Source organism: Schistocerca nitens, chromosome 7, assembly GCF_023898315.1.
Source record: "Schistocerca nitens isolate TAMUIC-IGC-003100 chromosome 7, iqSchNite1.1, whole genome shotgun sequence".
In the NCBI taxonomy this organism is placed as follows: domain Eukaryota; kingdom Metazoa; phylum Arthropoda; class Insecta; order Orthoptera; family Acrididae; genus Schistocerca; species Schistocerca nitens.
Window position 1 is genome coordinate 584,465,413 of NC_064620.1, and position 16,537 is coordinate 584,481,949.

The 16,537-nt window shown below is 40.9% G+C and overlaps 1 protein-coding gene across 1 annotated transcript in view; it reads left to right on the forward strand.

Annotated features, from left to right (window-relative positions):
• LOC126195269 (caseinolytic peptidase B protein homolog) overlaps nt 1–14,297 on the forward strand; it is an 87,855-nt gene extending 73,558 nt beyond the window's left edge. The window contains exons 7-10 of the mRNA XM_049933798.1: nt 3,861–4,022; nt 4,629–4,785; nt 4,947–5,140; nt 13,810–14,297. Coding sequence (XP_049789755.1) covers nt 3,861–4,022; nt 4,629–4,785; nt 4,947–5,140; nt 13,810–14,118 — 822 coding nt within the window. The 3' untranslated portion in view covers nt 14,119–14,297. The remainder of the gene's footprint in view (nt 1–3,860; nt 4,023–4,628; nt 4,786–4,946; nt 5,141–13,809) is intronic.
• Nucleotides 14,298–16,537: the final 2,240 nt, after the last annotated feature.

Here is a 16,537-nt window from a genome sequence, read left to right on the forward strand (position 1 = left end):
TTTGTGTCTTCCGCCTCCGCTGCACCGATCCAGAGACAGTGTAATAAACTATTTGTGAAGCTACGCATCCAGGATAAGACCTTCAATTTTCAATTAGACACTGGTGCGTCTGTGACTCTCATAAATAGTGCTACGTATGCGGCTATCGGCCGCCCTAAACTTTCAGCGGCAAAACATTCTTTGGCTACTTACAGTGGAGAACAAATTCCTGTGTTAGGTGTATGTAGCATGCCAGCCACATTCCGTGGCAATACAAAAACAGTTTCCTTCACAGTGCTCCGCGCTACAGACAGTGTAAACATTTTCGGATTAGACTGTTTTGACTTGTTTGGCCTGTCTATCCAAGACAATGTGTTGCAACTTAATTCTGTTGTTGTTCCTCAAGACAGCATAACCGATTTGTGTAAACGATACAGTGACATATTTAAAGACGAACTAGGTTGTGCTGCGAACTTTGCCGCTCATATTACGTTAAAAGATAATGCTCAGCCTCAATTTTTTCGTGCTCGTCCAGTGCCTCACGCCCTCCGGGCACCTGTAGAAGATGAACTTCGTCATTGGCAAAACGACGGTGTTATTCAACCCGTTTCAGCGAGCCAGTGGGCTTCTCCCTTAGTTATTATAAAGAAACCGTCTGGCAAGTTACGTTTGTGTGCTGATTTTAAGTCGACAGTTAATCCTCAGACTGTCATTGATTCTTTTCCTTTACCTAGACCGGACGAGCTGATGGATAAGTTAGGGGAAGCTCGTTTCTTTTCCAAAATTGATCTCCGTGAAGCATATTTGCAATTGCCCCTCGACGAGCAATCACAACAGTATTTTGTCATAAACACGTCGTTGGGGTTGTTCCGTTTTCTGCGTTTGCCTTTTGGTTGTGCGTCAGCTCCAGCTGTTTTTCAGCGTTTTTTGTCCCAACTTTTGGCTACTGTGCCATCGTGTTGCAACTATTTAGACGATATTGTTGTGTCCGGTTGGACGCCTGCTGAACATTTCCGTAATTTGGAGTGTTTGTTTACAGTGTTGTCTCAGGCAGGCCTACGTTGCAACATCGATAAATGTTCATTTTTCCTTACGGAGTTGGAGTATCTGGGACCTGTTATTAATGCTCAAGGCATTCATCCCTCCCATCACATTTAGCAGCTATTCGTGATTTGCCCGCCCCTCGCAATCTGCATGAATTGCAAGCAGTTCTTGGCAAATTGACATATTATATTAGGTTTATACCTAATGCATCACAGATTGCTGCACCGTTGCATCGTCTCCGCCGTAAGAATGTTCCGTTTGTGTGGTCAGCTGATTGCCAATCAGCCTTTCAGCAGCTTAAAGAGGCTTTATTGAATGATCGTTGTCTGGTCCATTACGACCCTAACAAGCCTCTGGTGTTAGCTTGTGATGCTTCTTCTTTCGGCCTCGGTGCTGTGTTGTCTCACCGAGTCGGTAACACCGAACGTCCTATTGCGTTCGCATCTAAATTGTTAAACAAAGCTCAGTGTAATTATAGCCAATTGGACAAGGAAGCGTTGGCTATTGTGTTCGGTGTCACAAAATTCCATCACTACCTCTATGGTAGACCATTCTATTTAGTCACAGATCACAAGCCCCTGACGTCGCTGTTTCATCCGTCTAAACCAGTTCCTCAGCGGACAGCTCAGAGACTACAACGTTGGGCTCTTTTGTTATCACAATACCAGTATGAGATACTGTATCGCCCTACAGCTCAGTATGCAAACGCTGACGCGCTTTCTAGATTGCCGATTGCTGCGGATGAGGTCTTCGATTCCTCTGACGACTCTTGCCATCAGATTGACGCCGATGAGCATCAATCCCTCCGGGATTTTCCGATTGATTATCGTCAGGTGGCACGTGAGACAGCTACGGATCCTCATCTGAGTTTACTATTACGTTTTGTTCAACGTGGTTGGCCGTCCAAGGCAAAGGACATATCGGATCCTGTGGTTCGTCGCTATTATCCGCAACGTCATCTGTTGTCTGTTTCGCACGGAGTTTTGCTGTTACGCACCGAGAATGACCAGCTTCGTGTAGTGGTTCCCCAAGTGCTCCAATCCAAGGTCCTCGACTTGTTGCATCAAGGTCATTGGGGAGTGGTCCGCACCAAGCAGCTTGCCCGCCGTCATTGTACATGGATCGGTATTGATAAGCAGATTACGCAGATGTCCACAGATTTGGTCCGCGGCGGGTTCCAGCCGCGCCTTCCGACTTCGCTGCCGCCCCCAGGGCAGCAGCAGCAGCCGTCGCCGCTACCACGCCGACAGCCTGTCCCGTTGATGCCTCCCGTGCAGCTTCATACGGGAGCGCCCCGGGTGGTCGCTCCGGCGCCTGCGGTCCCTGTTCAGTCGCCACCGCCTTCGGAGCTAATGGACGTCGACCCCTCACGTCGACACCCCGCCTTCCCAAGCGGTGGCTGTGCAGCCTGTCCTGCAGCTGCTTTCCTTGGGCACCCCCAAGGAGTCTGACACCGCAGCGCCTTGTCCGGCGCCCACTCAGCAGCCGTCGACGCAGCGTCAGGAGATGCTGCGTCTCTTCGTGGGCCCCGACGCCCCGTCGCGTCCAGTACCAGAAGCTGCGCCCGTGGTCACAGGCATGCACCCTGACCTCGGTTTTCAGTCGGTGTTTCCCGAGGCCCCGCGCAGCCAATGCTGGGGTGCGGACCGGGGACTGCCACCGACAACAGTCTCCGCCCCGGTCTCTTCTGCTACGCCTGCGGCCAGACCCCTCCCCCGCCGTCGACGCTCGCCACGTCATTATTCAACGACGGTGCGGCGATTTGGGGGGGAGGAGTGTTATATCCTAGCCAGTAATGCCACCCGAGCCCGCTGCCAAAAGGTTGGCAGCACCAAAGTCCGGACGCCGTCCGCATAAGCAGCGCCAGCGATACAGGAAATCGCCGCAAGTCTGCGCGCGCCACCGCTGGCTTCTGGTTTCTTAAGCGCTGGAGTCGCGAGCGCTAGGACAGTTCTGGATTCGCCGCTTAGTTGTAGACTCGCCACCGAATTGTGTACTTGCTAGTCAGTTGTGGGTACATCGCAGCAGAGTTGCTGTTTGTCATCAGCCGACGCTGACCTAGCCGCACCGACTCGAACTAGACAGATTTCTGTAGACCATGTTCACCACTGTGTTCTGTATCGTCGTTAATAAAGATAAGTACCGACTTTCATTTAATCCGAGTGTTTGGGTTTTCATGTTTCTGTTCACTGTTCCAGCGGACCGGTCGGCCCGCTATTAAAAGTGTGGCGGTGACTTCGTAGGCCGTTTCTACAGCGAAGTGTTGTCGCTACGAACGCCGCCACAAAAGAATCCTGTATTTACTGCTGAACAGAATGTAGGCAGCAGTATTCTTACTATAAAAAGCTGGAGTATATTTCCAGAAGATATACTTTGTGCCATTACTTACTTTTAGAACACTTTTACCTTATACATTCCTATACTTTTTTTCTTTGAGTATAAAGTAATATAACATTTATTTGTTCAGAGTGTCTTTGGGAATCATGTTATGCTTGTGTTTTCCATCAATATATAGTTGTAAAATGTCACAAATCTTTGAAAAACAAACTCTGTACAGCTGTGAACACTTACTGATGTTGTGTGGATTTTCTAACAGTGATTATCTTACAGTGGGATAAAAATCCAAAGCCTGTTCATAATTAACCGTTAAATAAATATTATTGTGGAAGATAAATACGGCATATTCAAGTTTTTTAATGCTTCTCATGTCCCTCCAAGTACTGACAAAATATTCCATAAATGTTAGCAATCTTGAATGTTTTATAAAGTCTGTGCTACTACATCTGCCGAACAAAGAGCTGACTTGATGTTTAGTGATACTATACTTTCATTTCTAGGTTGCAAAGCTAATTGGTGCTCCACCAGGTTATATTGGTCATGATGATGGAGGTCAGCTTACAAAAAGACTTAAACAGTGTCCAAATGCTGTTGTCCTTTTTGATGAAGTAGATAAAGCTCATCCCGATGTCCTCACTGTTCTTCTGCAGTTGTTTGATGAGGTATGTAAAGAACATGTGATAATCTTGTTAGTGTGTTATGTTTTGGAAATAACCAAACAAATTTTAAAAAAGGAAAAAAACCAGTACCATCGCAAGTGCAAATAAGGTAAGTAAAGGGAGGGTGCAAAGAAGTAGTTGTATGTCATGAATTAAGCAAACAATTAATCAATTAATTACTCTTATATATATTTATATGACAACTTTGTGAAACTCACCACATGGAGGAGGCAGTGAGCAGCAGGAAGTCACATTGAAAAAAGGCTGCTGAATATTACGGTGGAATCTCGATTTTACATTCTCACTGTAAAGGTGACTCGTTGAGTTGCAGATAGATACAAGGAAAAGACTGGTTGGAGCTGCCAGTGGTGGCGACCGAGTGTGCGTGGGGTGTGCTTGCTTGTGTGAATGTGTGTATGTTATCTTTGCTGAGGAAGGCTTTGGCCAATAGCTGCATGTGTAACAGTCTTTTCATTGTGCCTGTCTGCAACTCACTGAGTCATCTTTATGGTGAGGAGCAATCTATCCTTTTCCTTGTTATATAAAGTTTGCTTATAATTTACTTTACATAAAATGCTAACTTTTAATACAGTGGAACTGTTTCTGCAGGGTAGATTGACAGATGGGAAAGGAAAAACAATTGAATGTAAAAATGCAGTATTTGTGATGACATCAAATCTTGCCAGTGATGAAATAGCACAACATGCACTGCAGCTGCGCAGGGAAGCAGAGGACGTTATGCATCAGAGACTGGAGGGAAAACTTGGTAAGTTCCTAACAGCTCTGTAAGGTAAAGAAAGCCATAGGTGTATGACATGACAAACTTATCTCATTCGTAAGGTTTTACGTTATAGAATCTCACTGATTGGATCGATTTCTTCTGTGCATTGCTGAAAATTGGAAAATGATTGCTTTCTTCTGTTATAGATGAGAAGGAAGTTCAGGAAACAATAACAATTTCCCGTGGTTTTAAGGAAAATGTTGTGCAACCAATTTTAAAAAGACATTTTCGGAGAGATGAATTCCTTGGTCGTATCAATGAAATAGTCTATTTTCTACCATTTTCTCGGACAGAACTGCTGAAATTAGTTTCTAAGGAGCTCTCCATCTGGGCAAAACGGGTAAGCACAAACTACACAATATGTAGCATTTATAACATTGCTGTGGAAGAATGTCACATATGTGGAGCAGATAATGATGATCTTCTCAGTTTTTCACAGAAACCCTGATAAAATTTAAATTATGTTCGAATGACGTAACTATGCCTAATTTTTGAACAGATCTTTGTTAGTGTTAATTGACTATCCATTTTTAAGAAAGTAAAGGGTCAAATGATCAGCATGTCAAGGTACTTGACCGGTCTTGCCTGGTTTGTTCAGCGAAACAGGTTCAGATTTGGAGGGTTGGTCATTACCACCAGTTTCCACAGTAACAGTAAATATGACAGTTATCGCTGTCACATTGAGAAGTGGATAATCATGTGTTGCATGGAATGGGAATCTTGGCTTAACTGCTTGGATTCCAAGGATAATAAAAAGATCTATAACTTTCATTATAAGTATCAAAAATATTTCTAGTTGAGACCGTTCCATCTTGAAAGATCTCAGATTTGTCCATCCACATTTTCTGTGGTCTTCCTCTACTATGTTTTCCTTTTGTTTTGTAACTACACATTACCTGTGGGTATATGTTTCCACCAAGTCTTCCCAGTAGGATTAAACATGTGCTTCAGTTTCTTCCAGTATACTCTTTGACAACTAGTCTGAGTCTTATATCTTCATTTCAAATGCTATTAGCACTTTTAGTTCATCAAATCAATAGCTTATCTATGCTGACTAGATTCTTCTCCTTTGTTTCCACTCCATAAAGGTTTGTTGGGGCAATAATTGTTCCATAAAATTTTATCACTTATCCAGTAGTGGCTTTGCCCTATAAGCTACTGTGGTTTGTGTCATATATTTTATAAAATTATTTAATTTAGGAGTCAATATCACTGGAAATGTCTGAACTTAAAAACTCGCAGTGGTCTGCATTATTATTTACAATTATCAAGACACACCCACATTTAGATTTAGTTTGATTAAATGTATTTGTTTTCACGTAATACAAGATAAAAAAAAACTTGTGGGTCATCTCAGTAATATTTGTTAATGCCCAATATTTGAATAATAATGAATACCAACAGTGAGTTAATGTGAAAACATCAAGAAAACTGTAAATGTTTTTCATTGGAAAAAGATGAAAATGAATATTCCAAGTGGTCATGTTGCAGCAGCTCACCAGTCACTCAGTGTCACCTGTCAGTGTTTTTATAAAAGCCTAGTGGTTGTCTCATGAATAATTTGTAAATTATAAACTGCTAACAATGCTTTTTCAACAAAATGAACAAAAATTAAATTATTGGTTATTGCTGCTGTACATTACAAACATATCAAGCTGTCAGTAATACTTCATTATTCAGTTTTTAGGACGTGAAGGCACTACGGAGCACAAAATACTTGGCATATACAAGAGTTATACATTAAAAACAGGCAGGTATTTGAAAAACTTTAATACAAAAAAATGGCAAATGTGTTTTAACTTTTCAGTATTGATTTTCACCTTCCTTGACGAAAAGATGCAGCTGTTGTTACTTTGATCTTCCAGTTACAGAATATTATCTTTCATTAAGTGGTGAATGTTTATTACTCTGGGACTGTGATGAGTGTACACCATGCAACAGCAACAAAAAAGTTATCAAATAACTGTTTATACAAAGACAGTAACTTGTTCTCGAAAGAACAGTTATTGTTGATGACCGTGCAGCTTTTCCCTGAAATAAATGATGACTAACTGACAACCTCAGCTGCTGACAGGTGTTGTTGTTATACCTCGATGTGGACAGCTGAAAATGTGTGCCCCGACCGGGACTCGAACCCGGGATCTCCTGCTTACATGGCAGACGCTCTATCCATCTGAGCCACCGAGGACACAGATGAATAGCGCGACTGCAGGGACTTATCCCTTGCACGCTTCCCGTGAGACTCACATTCCCAACTGTCCACAATTCTACATATGTATTGTACCTTATAGACATTTGCCCACCCACTCATTACTCGCGCACGCGCTGGCGATTCCCGTAAGAGTTTGGGCAACCTGTGCGCATTCGCACAGACAAAGGTCAATGGCTGGGTAGCCTTTAACTATATATACAAAGACAGTAACTTGTTCTCGAAAGAACAGTTATTGTTGATGACCGTGCAGCTTTTCCCTGAAATAAATGATGACTAACTGACAACCTCAGCTGCTGACAGGTGTTGTTGTTATACCTCGATGTGGACAGCTGAAAATGTGTGCCCCGACCGGGACTCGAACCCGGGATCTCCTGCTTACATGGCAGACGCTCTGTCCATCTGAGCCACCGAGGACACAGATGAATAGCGCGACTGCAGGGACTTATCCCTTGCACGCTTCCCGTGAGACTCACATTCCCAACTGTCCACAATTCTACATATGTATTGTACCTTATAGACATTTGCCCACCCACTCATTACTCGCGCACGCGCTGGCGATTCCCGTAAGAGTTTGGGCAACCTGTGCGCATTCGCACGGACAAAGGTCAATGGCTGGGTAGCCTTTAACTATATATACAAAGACAGTAACTTGTTCTCGAAAGAACAGTTATTGTTGATGACCGTGCAGCTTTTCCCTGAAATAAATGATAACTAACTGACAACCTCAGCTGCTGACAGGTGTTGTTGTTATACCTCGATGTGGACAGCTGAAAATGTGTGCCCCGACCGGGACTCGAACCCGGGATCTCCTGCTTACATGGCAGACGCTCTATCCATCTGAGCCACCGAGGACACAGATGAATAGCGCGACTGCAGGGACTTATCCCTTGCACGCTTCCCGTGAGACTCACATTCCCAACTGTCCACAATTATACATATGTATAATTGTGGACAGTTGGGAATGTGAGTCTCACGGGAAGCGTGCAAGGGATAAGTCCCTGCAGTCGCGCTATTCATCTGTGTCCTCGGTGGCTCAGATGGATAGAGCGTCTGCCATGTAAGCAGGAGATCCCGGGTTCGAGTCCCGGTCGGGGCACACATTTTCAGCTGTCCACATCGAGGTATAACAACAACACCTGTCAGCAGCTGAGGTTGTCAGTTAGTCATCATTTATTTCAGGGAAAAGCTGCACGGTCATCAACAATAACTGTTCTTTCGAGAACAAGTTACTGTCTTTGTATATATAGTTAAAGGCTACCCAGCCATTGACCTTTGTCTGTGCGAATGCGCACAGGTTGCCCAAACTCTTACGGGAATCGCCAGCGCGTGCGTGAGTAATGAGTGGGTGGGCAAATGTCTATAAGGTACAATACATATGTAGAATTGTGGACAGTTGGGAATGTGAGTCTCACGGGAAGCGTGCAAGGGATAAGTCCCTGCAGTCGCGCTATTCATCTGTGTCCTCGGTGGCTCAGATGGACAGAGCGTCTGCCATGTAAGCAGGAGATCCCGGGTTCGAGTCCCGGTCGGGGCACACATTTTCAGCTGTCCACATCGAGGTATAACAACAACACCTGTCAGCAGCTGAGGTTGTCAGTCAGTCATCATTTAAATAACTGTTTGCCAATTTCTCAATGCTGCAATGGCTCATTGGCAGTGAGAGTTGTCACCATCATGTGCCCTTCATCTGGATACTCTTTTTCGCAGTTGTAAGTGTTCACCCCCCTTTTGCCTTAATGGGAGTCAGCAGTACTGTAATGCTACAATCACATGCTTCCTCTGTTGAAAACTGGTTTTCCCTAAAGGTATCTCGAATCAGGCAGAAGTCTAAAAATAAACCACGGATTACACAAGGAATGAAGATATCATGTGGGACAAAAAGGAGACTGTATCTACCACCTAGCTCTGATCTTAGCATAGTAAAGCAAGACAAAGTATACTGCAAATATTGAAGCAAGTAATTCAGAAATCTAAGCAGCTTTATTATGAAAAAAAGATAATTACATCAGGCAACAAAATAAAAACTACACGAGATATAGTGAAGATAGAGACAGGTGGGGCGAAAAAGGAAGAGGAACAGATAGCTCTAAAAATAATTGAGACATTGGCAACAAGTGCATGAAGTGTTGCAAACTTGCTAAACAAATACTTTCTTTCTGTTACTTACAGTGTGGGGTTATGAGATTCGGTAAACAGTGCAATGAACTATCTGAGACCAGTCTTTACAAATAACTTCAATAAAATGAAAATAACTTACATCTCTCAAAGAAGTAGCATCCATCATAAAATCCTTAAAATCAAAGTATTCTATGGGTTATGATAACATATCAACAAAATTAGTCAAACAGTGCTCATGTGAGTTGAGTTCTATCTTAAGTTTTGCATAATCAATCTTGTACCAGTGAAACACTTCCAGTCTGGCTAAAATATGTTGAAGTTACACCTCTTTACAAGAAGGGGAGTAAAGAGATAGCATCAAACTATTAACCAATTTCACTTTCACTGGCTTTTTCAAAAATACTTGAAAAAGTTATGTTCAAGCAGTTTCCTTACGCATCTGACTGCAAATAATATATTATCCAAGTCACAATTTGGGTTTCTTAAGGGTTCTGATATAGAGACAGCACATTTACACGTATAGTGAGAATGTACTTAATTCATTAGATAACAAATTAAGGACTACTGGCATTCTCTGTGACCTGTTAAAAGCCTTTGACTATGTGAATCACAGCATTCTCTATTAGAATATTCTGGTGTCACCAGCAGTGCTGCGAAATTATTTGAGTCTTCTCTAACTGACAGGAAACAAAGGGTATTGTTGCAAAATAACTGTGCAGTAAGCAGTCAGTCTTCATCTGACTGGGAATTAATTACACGTGGTGTTCCTCAAGGTTCCACATGGGGCCATTGTTTTTTCTTGTGTACTTTTATGATCTCTCATCTGTTACATTGCCAGATGGTAAGTTTGTTTTGTTTGCAGATGATATGAACATTGCAATAAGTAACAAGATGAGTGCAGATTTAGAAATGGCTGCTAAGCAAATTTTCACTGACATTGATAAATGTTTTAAAGCTAATTCACTGTCATTAAACTTTGAAAAGATCCACTGTATGCAGTTCAAAACCTGTAAGAGATTTCCTTCCAGCATGTGTATAACATATGAAGACATGCGGATCAAAGAGGTTGATAGTGTTAAATTTCAGGGCTTACAACTCTACAATAAATTCAGTTGGGAAGGGCATACTACAGAACTGCTAGAGTGCCTAAAAAAGCCTGTATTTGCAGTGAGAATGATGTCAGACGTAGGAGATATTAAAAAAAAAAAAAATTTCATACTTTGCTTACTTTCATTCTATTATATCATATGGTATCATATACTGGAGTAGCTCGTCAAACTGAGCAAAAGTTTTTAGCATGCAAAAGTGTGTAATAAGACTCATTTGTGGTGTAAATTCCAGATCATCATGTAGAAACCTAATCAAGGAACTTTGTATTCTAACCACTGCTTCTAAGTATATTTATTCCTTAATGAAATTTGTTCCAAGGAATATATCTCTGTGTCTGACCAATAGCTCAATACATGGTATCGATACCAGGAATAACAATCTACATAAATACTTAAAATCAATTACCTTGTTCCAAAAAGGGATCCAATATTCAGGAACACACATTTTCAATAAATTGCCAGCAACCATTAAAAACTTGGTTTCAGATAAAGCACAGTTTAAAAAGAGTTTCAAAGGCTTTATGATAGGCAGCCCCTTCTACTCTGTAGATGAACATCTTATCAGGGACTGTTAGACCAGCTTCAATAAAAATGTCTGTTACATTTCAGTTTTGACAGCACTTGGCCACAATAGTCAAGATTTGGTATTTTGTGTATGATAAATTTATTAAAAGTGTGTAACTATGTTTCATTTTCAAAGCTTTTTAATTCTGTAAATACTATTAGTGGTTTCAGTTTGCTGTAATGTATTCGTGTATTTTGAAAATCTCCTGAGAAACGATCAGGGTAGTGAGTATTATATTAAAATGTTTTACGTATTTTGTGTTATACTTCATGACTTGTTCCGCATCCACGAGAATCGTCTCATTTTTGGGTCTGTAGAATGTAAACTGAATCTAATGTAATCTAACATACTCACAACATGTTCAAATGGTACTTTAATATGAGCACTTTGCTCTGAAGGAATCATGCAGATTTCTGTGTTCTTTTTGTTTTCGCTCTGGTGCATGATTACACGACTGCGATCTTGGTAAGTATGATGGTGTGGGCTCTTTCCCCTCCTTGTACAAGTAATTCAGAGCTCTCTTTTTCCACCTTAAAAGTCATTGTGCCAACAATAGCATTCAGTCAAATTGTAGACTCAAGATAAACTCTACAAATATCTTAATTTGTTTCTGAAGCACTTTTCCTCAAGTGGATAATTTACTCGATTTTTTTTAATGTTTTTCTCACGCTTCTGGACTGTAAACTTTGTAATTTATTTATTTATTTATTTTAATTTGATACTTTCTCAATCAAAGATGATACATATTCAGAGGACTGCAATTTGTTTGGGGCAAAGTGTGGAGAGAGAATTTCATAAATGCAATTTTGTCAAATAAACACATGGTTGGAGACTGTGGCTATTATATGAAATAAATTGTTGATGGTGTACAGCAACTAGCCGCAAATTGATTTTAGGGTACTTTATTTAGAAAGTATCATTATAGGTTTTGAACTGTTCACAGTTCATCATCAGACAGTTTTTCATGCTTTCAACAAAACAAATGATAGAATGGTTTCCTGTGAGTTGCTCTGGAATAAACAATTATATCATTTGTTTTGATGAAAGCATGAAAAAAGTCTGATGATGAATTGTGAAAAATTCGAAACTGGTAATGGTACTTTTTGAATAAAGCAATCTAAATCCCATTTGTGGCTGGTTGCTGTACAGCATCAACATGTTGATTTCATAAATAGTTTTCCAGTGACAGAGATGCAGAATGTAGTTAAGTACATATGTGTGGGAATTAGACAACTGAAAAACGTTGCAAGAAATGCGGCAGTAGCAGATGTTAACTAAAAAATTCCATTATCACCTTTTTAATATGTTGTTTAAACATAAATAATAATTGTCACCCATTTGCATTTAGTGGGAATTCTACTGATAAGCCAAGGTATTAGCACCATCCCTCCTGTGTGAAGTGAGCTTTTGTGATGGTTGTCCTATTCATTTGTCACCATCATTAATATGTGCTGAATGTGAGTTTATTACAGTGAAATCAGTGATAGATAATGTGGCATAAGGATGCTAATACTTCACATAATCTGACTGTTAAAAGCTGGCTTGCTATGTAAATTGGTAGTAGGTGGTAAATATATGCTGAAGAAACTTCAAATATTTGAGAATGTACTGTTCCTCATTTTTTTTCCAATGGGGCCAATTTGAATCCAGTAACTTTCGTACCATAATGATTGGTTGCTGAAAAAAACGCAAACTTGTTCTTCAGTTAGATGAATTGTTCTTCCTGCTCAATTCACCAGCTGTGGTATCTAGGTACACCTCCATCCAGAAAAATGCAATCTTGTCATGTGCATTATGAAACATATGCAGGCCAGTTCTTGTATATTGTTTTGTTTAAAATTTGAAATTTATTAAATGAATTTCATGTTAAATGTGAAGGCCATTTGATGTTGTTGTTGTGACCATGGCTTTTGAAATTACAAGATATGAGAACAATTTGTGTTCTCCACAACCTTGTCACTGTCCGGCAGCTAATTCTGAAAATCTGAGCGCATAAGCAGGGCCTGTTAAATAATAATGAGGAAGCTTCATTTAATTTTCTTTACAGCATTGTTGATTGCCAACATGCATTCACGTATGCTACTTTTATGTGCTTAATACGTTAGAATCCTCAATAATAATCAATCATATTATGCTTCCACAAAATGTTGGCTGAGCTTATTACAAGGCGTGTCAGCCTGGTACAAATAACCAGACCTAATCTCTGATATGTCCATGCCTTCGCAGAGAGGAAGACAGACCATTGCTCATTAGTATTAAAAAAAAATGCATATCACTGCCTTGTTAATGATTGCAGAGTGCAATATATTAAAATATATTATAATAAAATTACTTTTCCTGCATTGGAATTTATAAAATAAACATGAGATTTTACACAGTGGTGGCAGTTTTTGTTAAGGAAGCCTTGCCTCAGCTCTCTGGGATCTTGATTGTTTTGGAAATAATGATGAAGGCTAACTACTAAATCTGTCTTGTTGATTAGGAACTAGACTGTTGTGTCCACTTTTGCCAGTTAATTGAGGATAATTCCTTGGATCGCCACTAGAGACAACACCAGGGTATCCAAACAATGTTTATTACTTTAGAGAAAGGCTTAAACAAAGTATCAGAATTACTATTGACCACTTCATAGCTTATAATGCTCCTCATTGAACATGACATTCTTATTCATAACACTTATCCCTGTCACTGATCTAGATTTTCACTACACTGGTTTAAGAAGTTTCCTAGACACAGTCAAAAAATGGGTACTATCAAACGTACCTGATATGAAGTAGTGTGTAGGTCACAGTTTGCAAACCACATTGTAATGTAAACAAACTATGTAATGTGAATTTGTAGAGTCTACATTTTAGTAAATTACAGCTGTTTCAATGAAAAAGTGAACAAACATGATGCTAATGAGTGGTGGTAATATTAAGGCTGGCGAATGTTTGTTGTTAGACAGTAAATATACTTATTGTTTTTAATAGCAAATAAGCACAATAGTCTTATAATTGTTTCAGGCTAAGGATAAGCATGCAATAAAGTTGACATGGGATCGTGAGGTGGAATCTCTGCTTGCTGATGGATATGATGTGCACTATGGTGCACGGTCTATAAAGTATGAAGTTGAACGTCGTGTGGTCAACCAGCTGGCAGCAGCCCATGAAAAAGGTTACATTGGACGTGGTTTTGAAGTCCATCTAGTTGCACTGTGGCCTGATACCGCTGAGAGTGGGGTTATACGGTTACGTGTAAAGGCACCTGGAGCTCGTACCTATGCAGACGTAGTAAACAACCCTGGTTCTGGTCTAGGAGAGTTTTGGAAATGAAGATTTGGTTTTGTGATTCTACTTTTGAAATAATTACTCCGGCATGTATTAATTTTTATGTAAAACACTGATTTAGTTATAAAACCTCTCGAACTATGTCCGATGCTTTAAATGAAAGTCGTTGTTGTAAACAGTATTAGTTTGTTAAATTAAAAGATTTATGCTTGTGACAGAAGTAATTGTTGGCTATTTCATCTGTATATGTAACCTGTCCTGCAATATAACCCCACCGTATATTTCCTATCTTAACAGCAGGTTTTACTTGTAGTAATCCCAAGACCACTGCAGAAGTGTGCATTGTGGATATGAAGATAACTTAATAATTGGAAAATTTTGAAAAAGTATGTCAACAAATATGGGAAATGTGAGAGGCAAAGTGATAATCTATAAAAATACATTGCTAAAAACATTGCACAATCTAGCTGTGGGGATAACCCTGTTGTTCTTATGAAATAAACACTGTAATAGGCCTGTAAGCCTATTAAGTTAAGAAAATATGTGGACATTCCCTGTCAGCAATCAGAAATTCACAATGATTTTGTAATGCGCACACCATAAAGTAGCTTGTGGAAAATAGATTCAGGCATTTTCATCATCATCAGAGTTGTAATCTTGACTGGAATTGAAACTTCCTGGCAGATTAAAACTGTGTGCCCGACCGAGACTCGAACTCGGGACCTTTGCCTTTCGCGGGCAAGTGCTCTACCATCTGAGCTACCGAAGCACGACTCACGCCCGGTCCTCACAGCTTTACTTCTGCCAGTCTCTCATCTCCTACCTTCCAAACTTTACAGAAGCTCTCCTGCGAACCTTGCAAGGGCTACTCTTCGGCAGTGAAATAAATAGTAGTGACTGTTGGGAACAAATGAAATATGTATTATCTCATGACTCTTATACTCTGTTGTTTGACTTGCTAGGAGCTAGAACTGTTTTGACAAGGGTTATTAAAACCAAAAGAGACTGTAATGATATATGTCAAGTACAAAGGTTTTCCAGACGGGGTTGATTTGCGAGACTTGAAAGCACATGTGAAACTTGTGTAGTTGTTTTATTGTGAAGAAGAAAATGTAGCGAAGTTGATATGAAAGTATTCTGAGAGTAAGAAATCATTTCAAAAGTAGAGAAGTAGTTCAGCATAATTTCCCTAACCAGCACGAAATCTTCGGAGAAGCAGCACTGTGAAGATCGATGCAGCCGTCTGTCCTGAGAAGAAGATCGGCTGCACACAATACATAAATCACCCACGACAGACGTGTAAGTCTTGCACCTCAGTACCACACACTCTCCGGTCATTAGGAAAACGTTATAACGTGGTGACCGTGACAGGACCCGAAGAAAGTGGGAATTTTATGACAGAAATCAAGATCAGAAGATATTGAGTTGCCATAGCAACTGAGAGTAACAAGGCAAAGAAACTGTTATGCAGAGTTGGATTCTGCCCAAAAGGAGAAAAGGGTGAAATAGTTAATAAGCACCAAACAGAGAAAGACGCAGAGAATAGTTCGACTGAGAAGAATTGGTATGGGGAAGTAAGAGTCCTCAAACATTTGTCGATCCAGCCTACGCGGTATCCTGCCAGTGCCGACGCAGTAACCAGCCGTCGTCGCCGACTGAAACTGCCTTTCACTGTTGCTTCCATTGTGTGGGCTAACCTCCGACAGCTCTCAGACCAAGATCCATCCCCCCAATTTCTGACCTGACAGTAGCAGACAATGTCATGGCGGATGCTGTTGCTATCTCCAATACCTTTTGCCGCTATTTTGCAGAAATTTTGAGCTCTTCCCACCATCACCTTGTCTTTCTCCATCAGAAATGAGCGGAGGAGGCTAGGGAAATTAATTATCTTCTCAGAATTGTGAGTGCTACAATGCCGCCTTTACTACTAGCAAGCTAGATCATGCTCTCACTTCATCCTGATCCTCCACCCCAGGGCCAGATGCTGTTCACATTCAGATGCTGCAGCATCTTTCTCTTTCAGGCAAGCACTTTCTGCTTAATATGTACAACTGCATCTGGGTAGAGGGCACATTTCCCAGACAATGGTGTGAAACCACTGTGATACCCATACCTAAACCTGGTAAGAACAAACACCTTCCTTCTGGCTACCAACCCATCTCTCTCACCAGCTGTGTTTGCAAGGTACTGGAATGTATGATTCATGCCCGGCTGGTGTGGTGGCTCGAGTCTCACAATTTACAAAGCACTGCACACCGTGGATTTCGAACGCACCTTTGTGCAGTTGACCATCTCGTCACTTTGTCCACCCATGTCATGAATAGTTTCCTGGGGAAATCCCAGACCGTGGCCATGTTTTTTGATTTGGAGAAAGCCTACGACACCTGTTGGAGTACCGGTATCCTTTGTACACTCTGCACATGGGGCTTCCGTGGCTTCCTGCACCCATTTACTTGAGGAATTT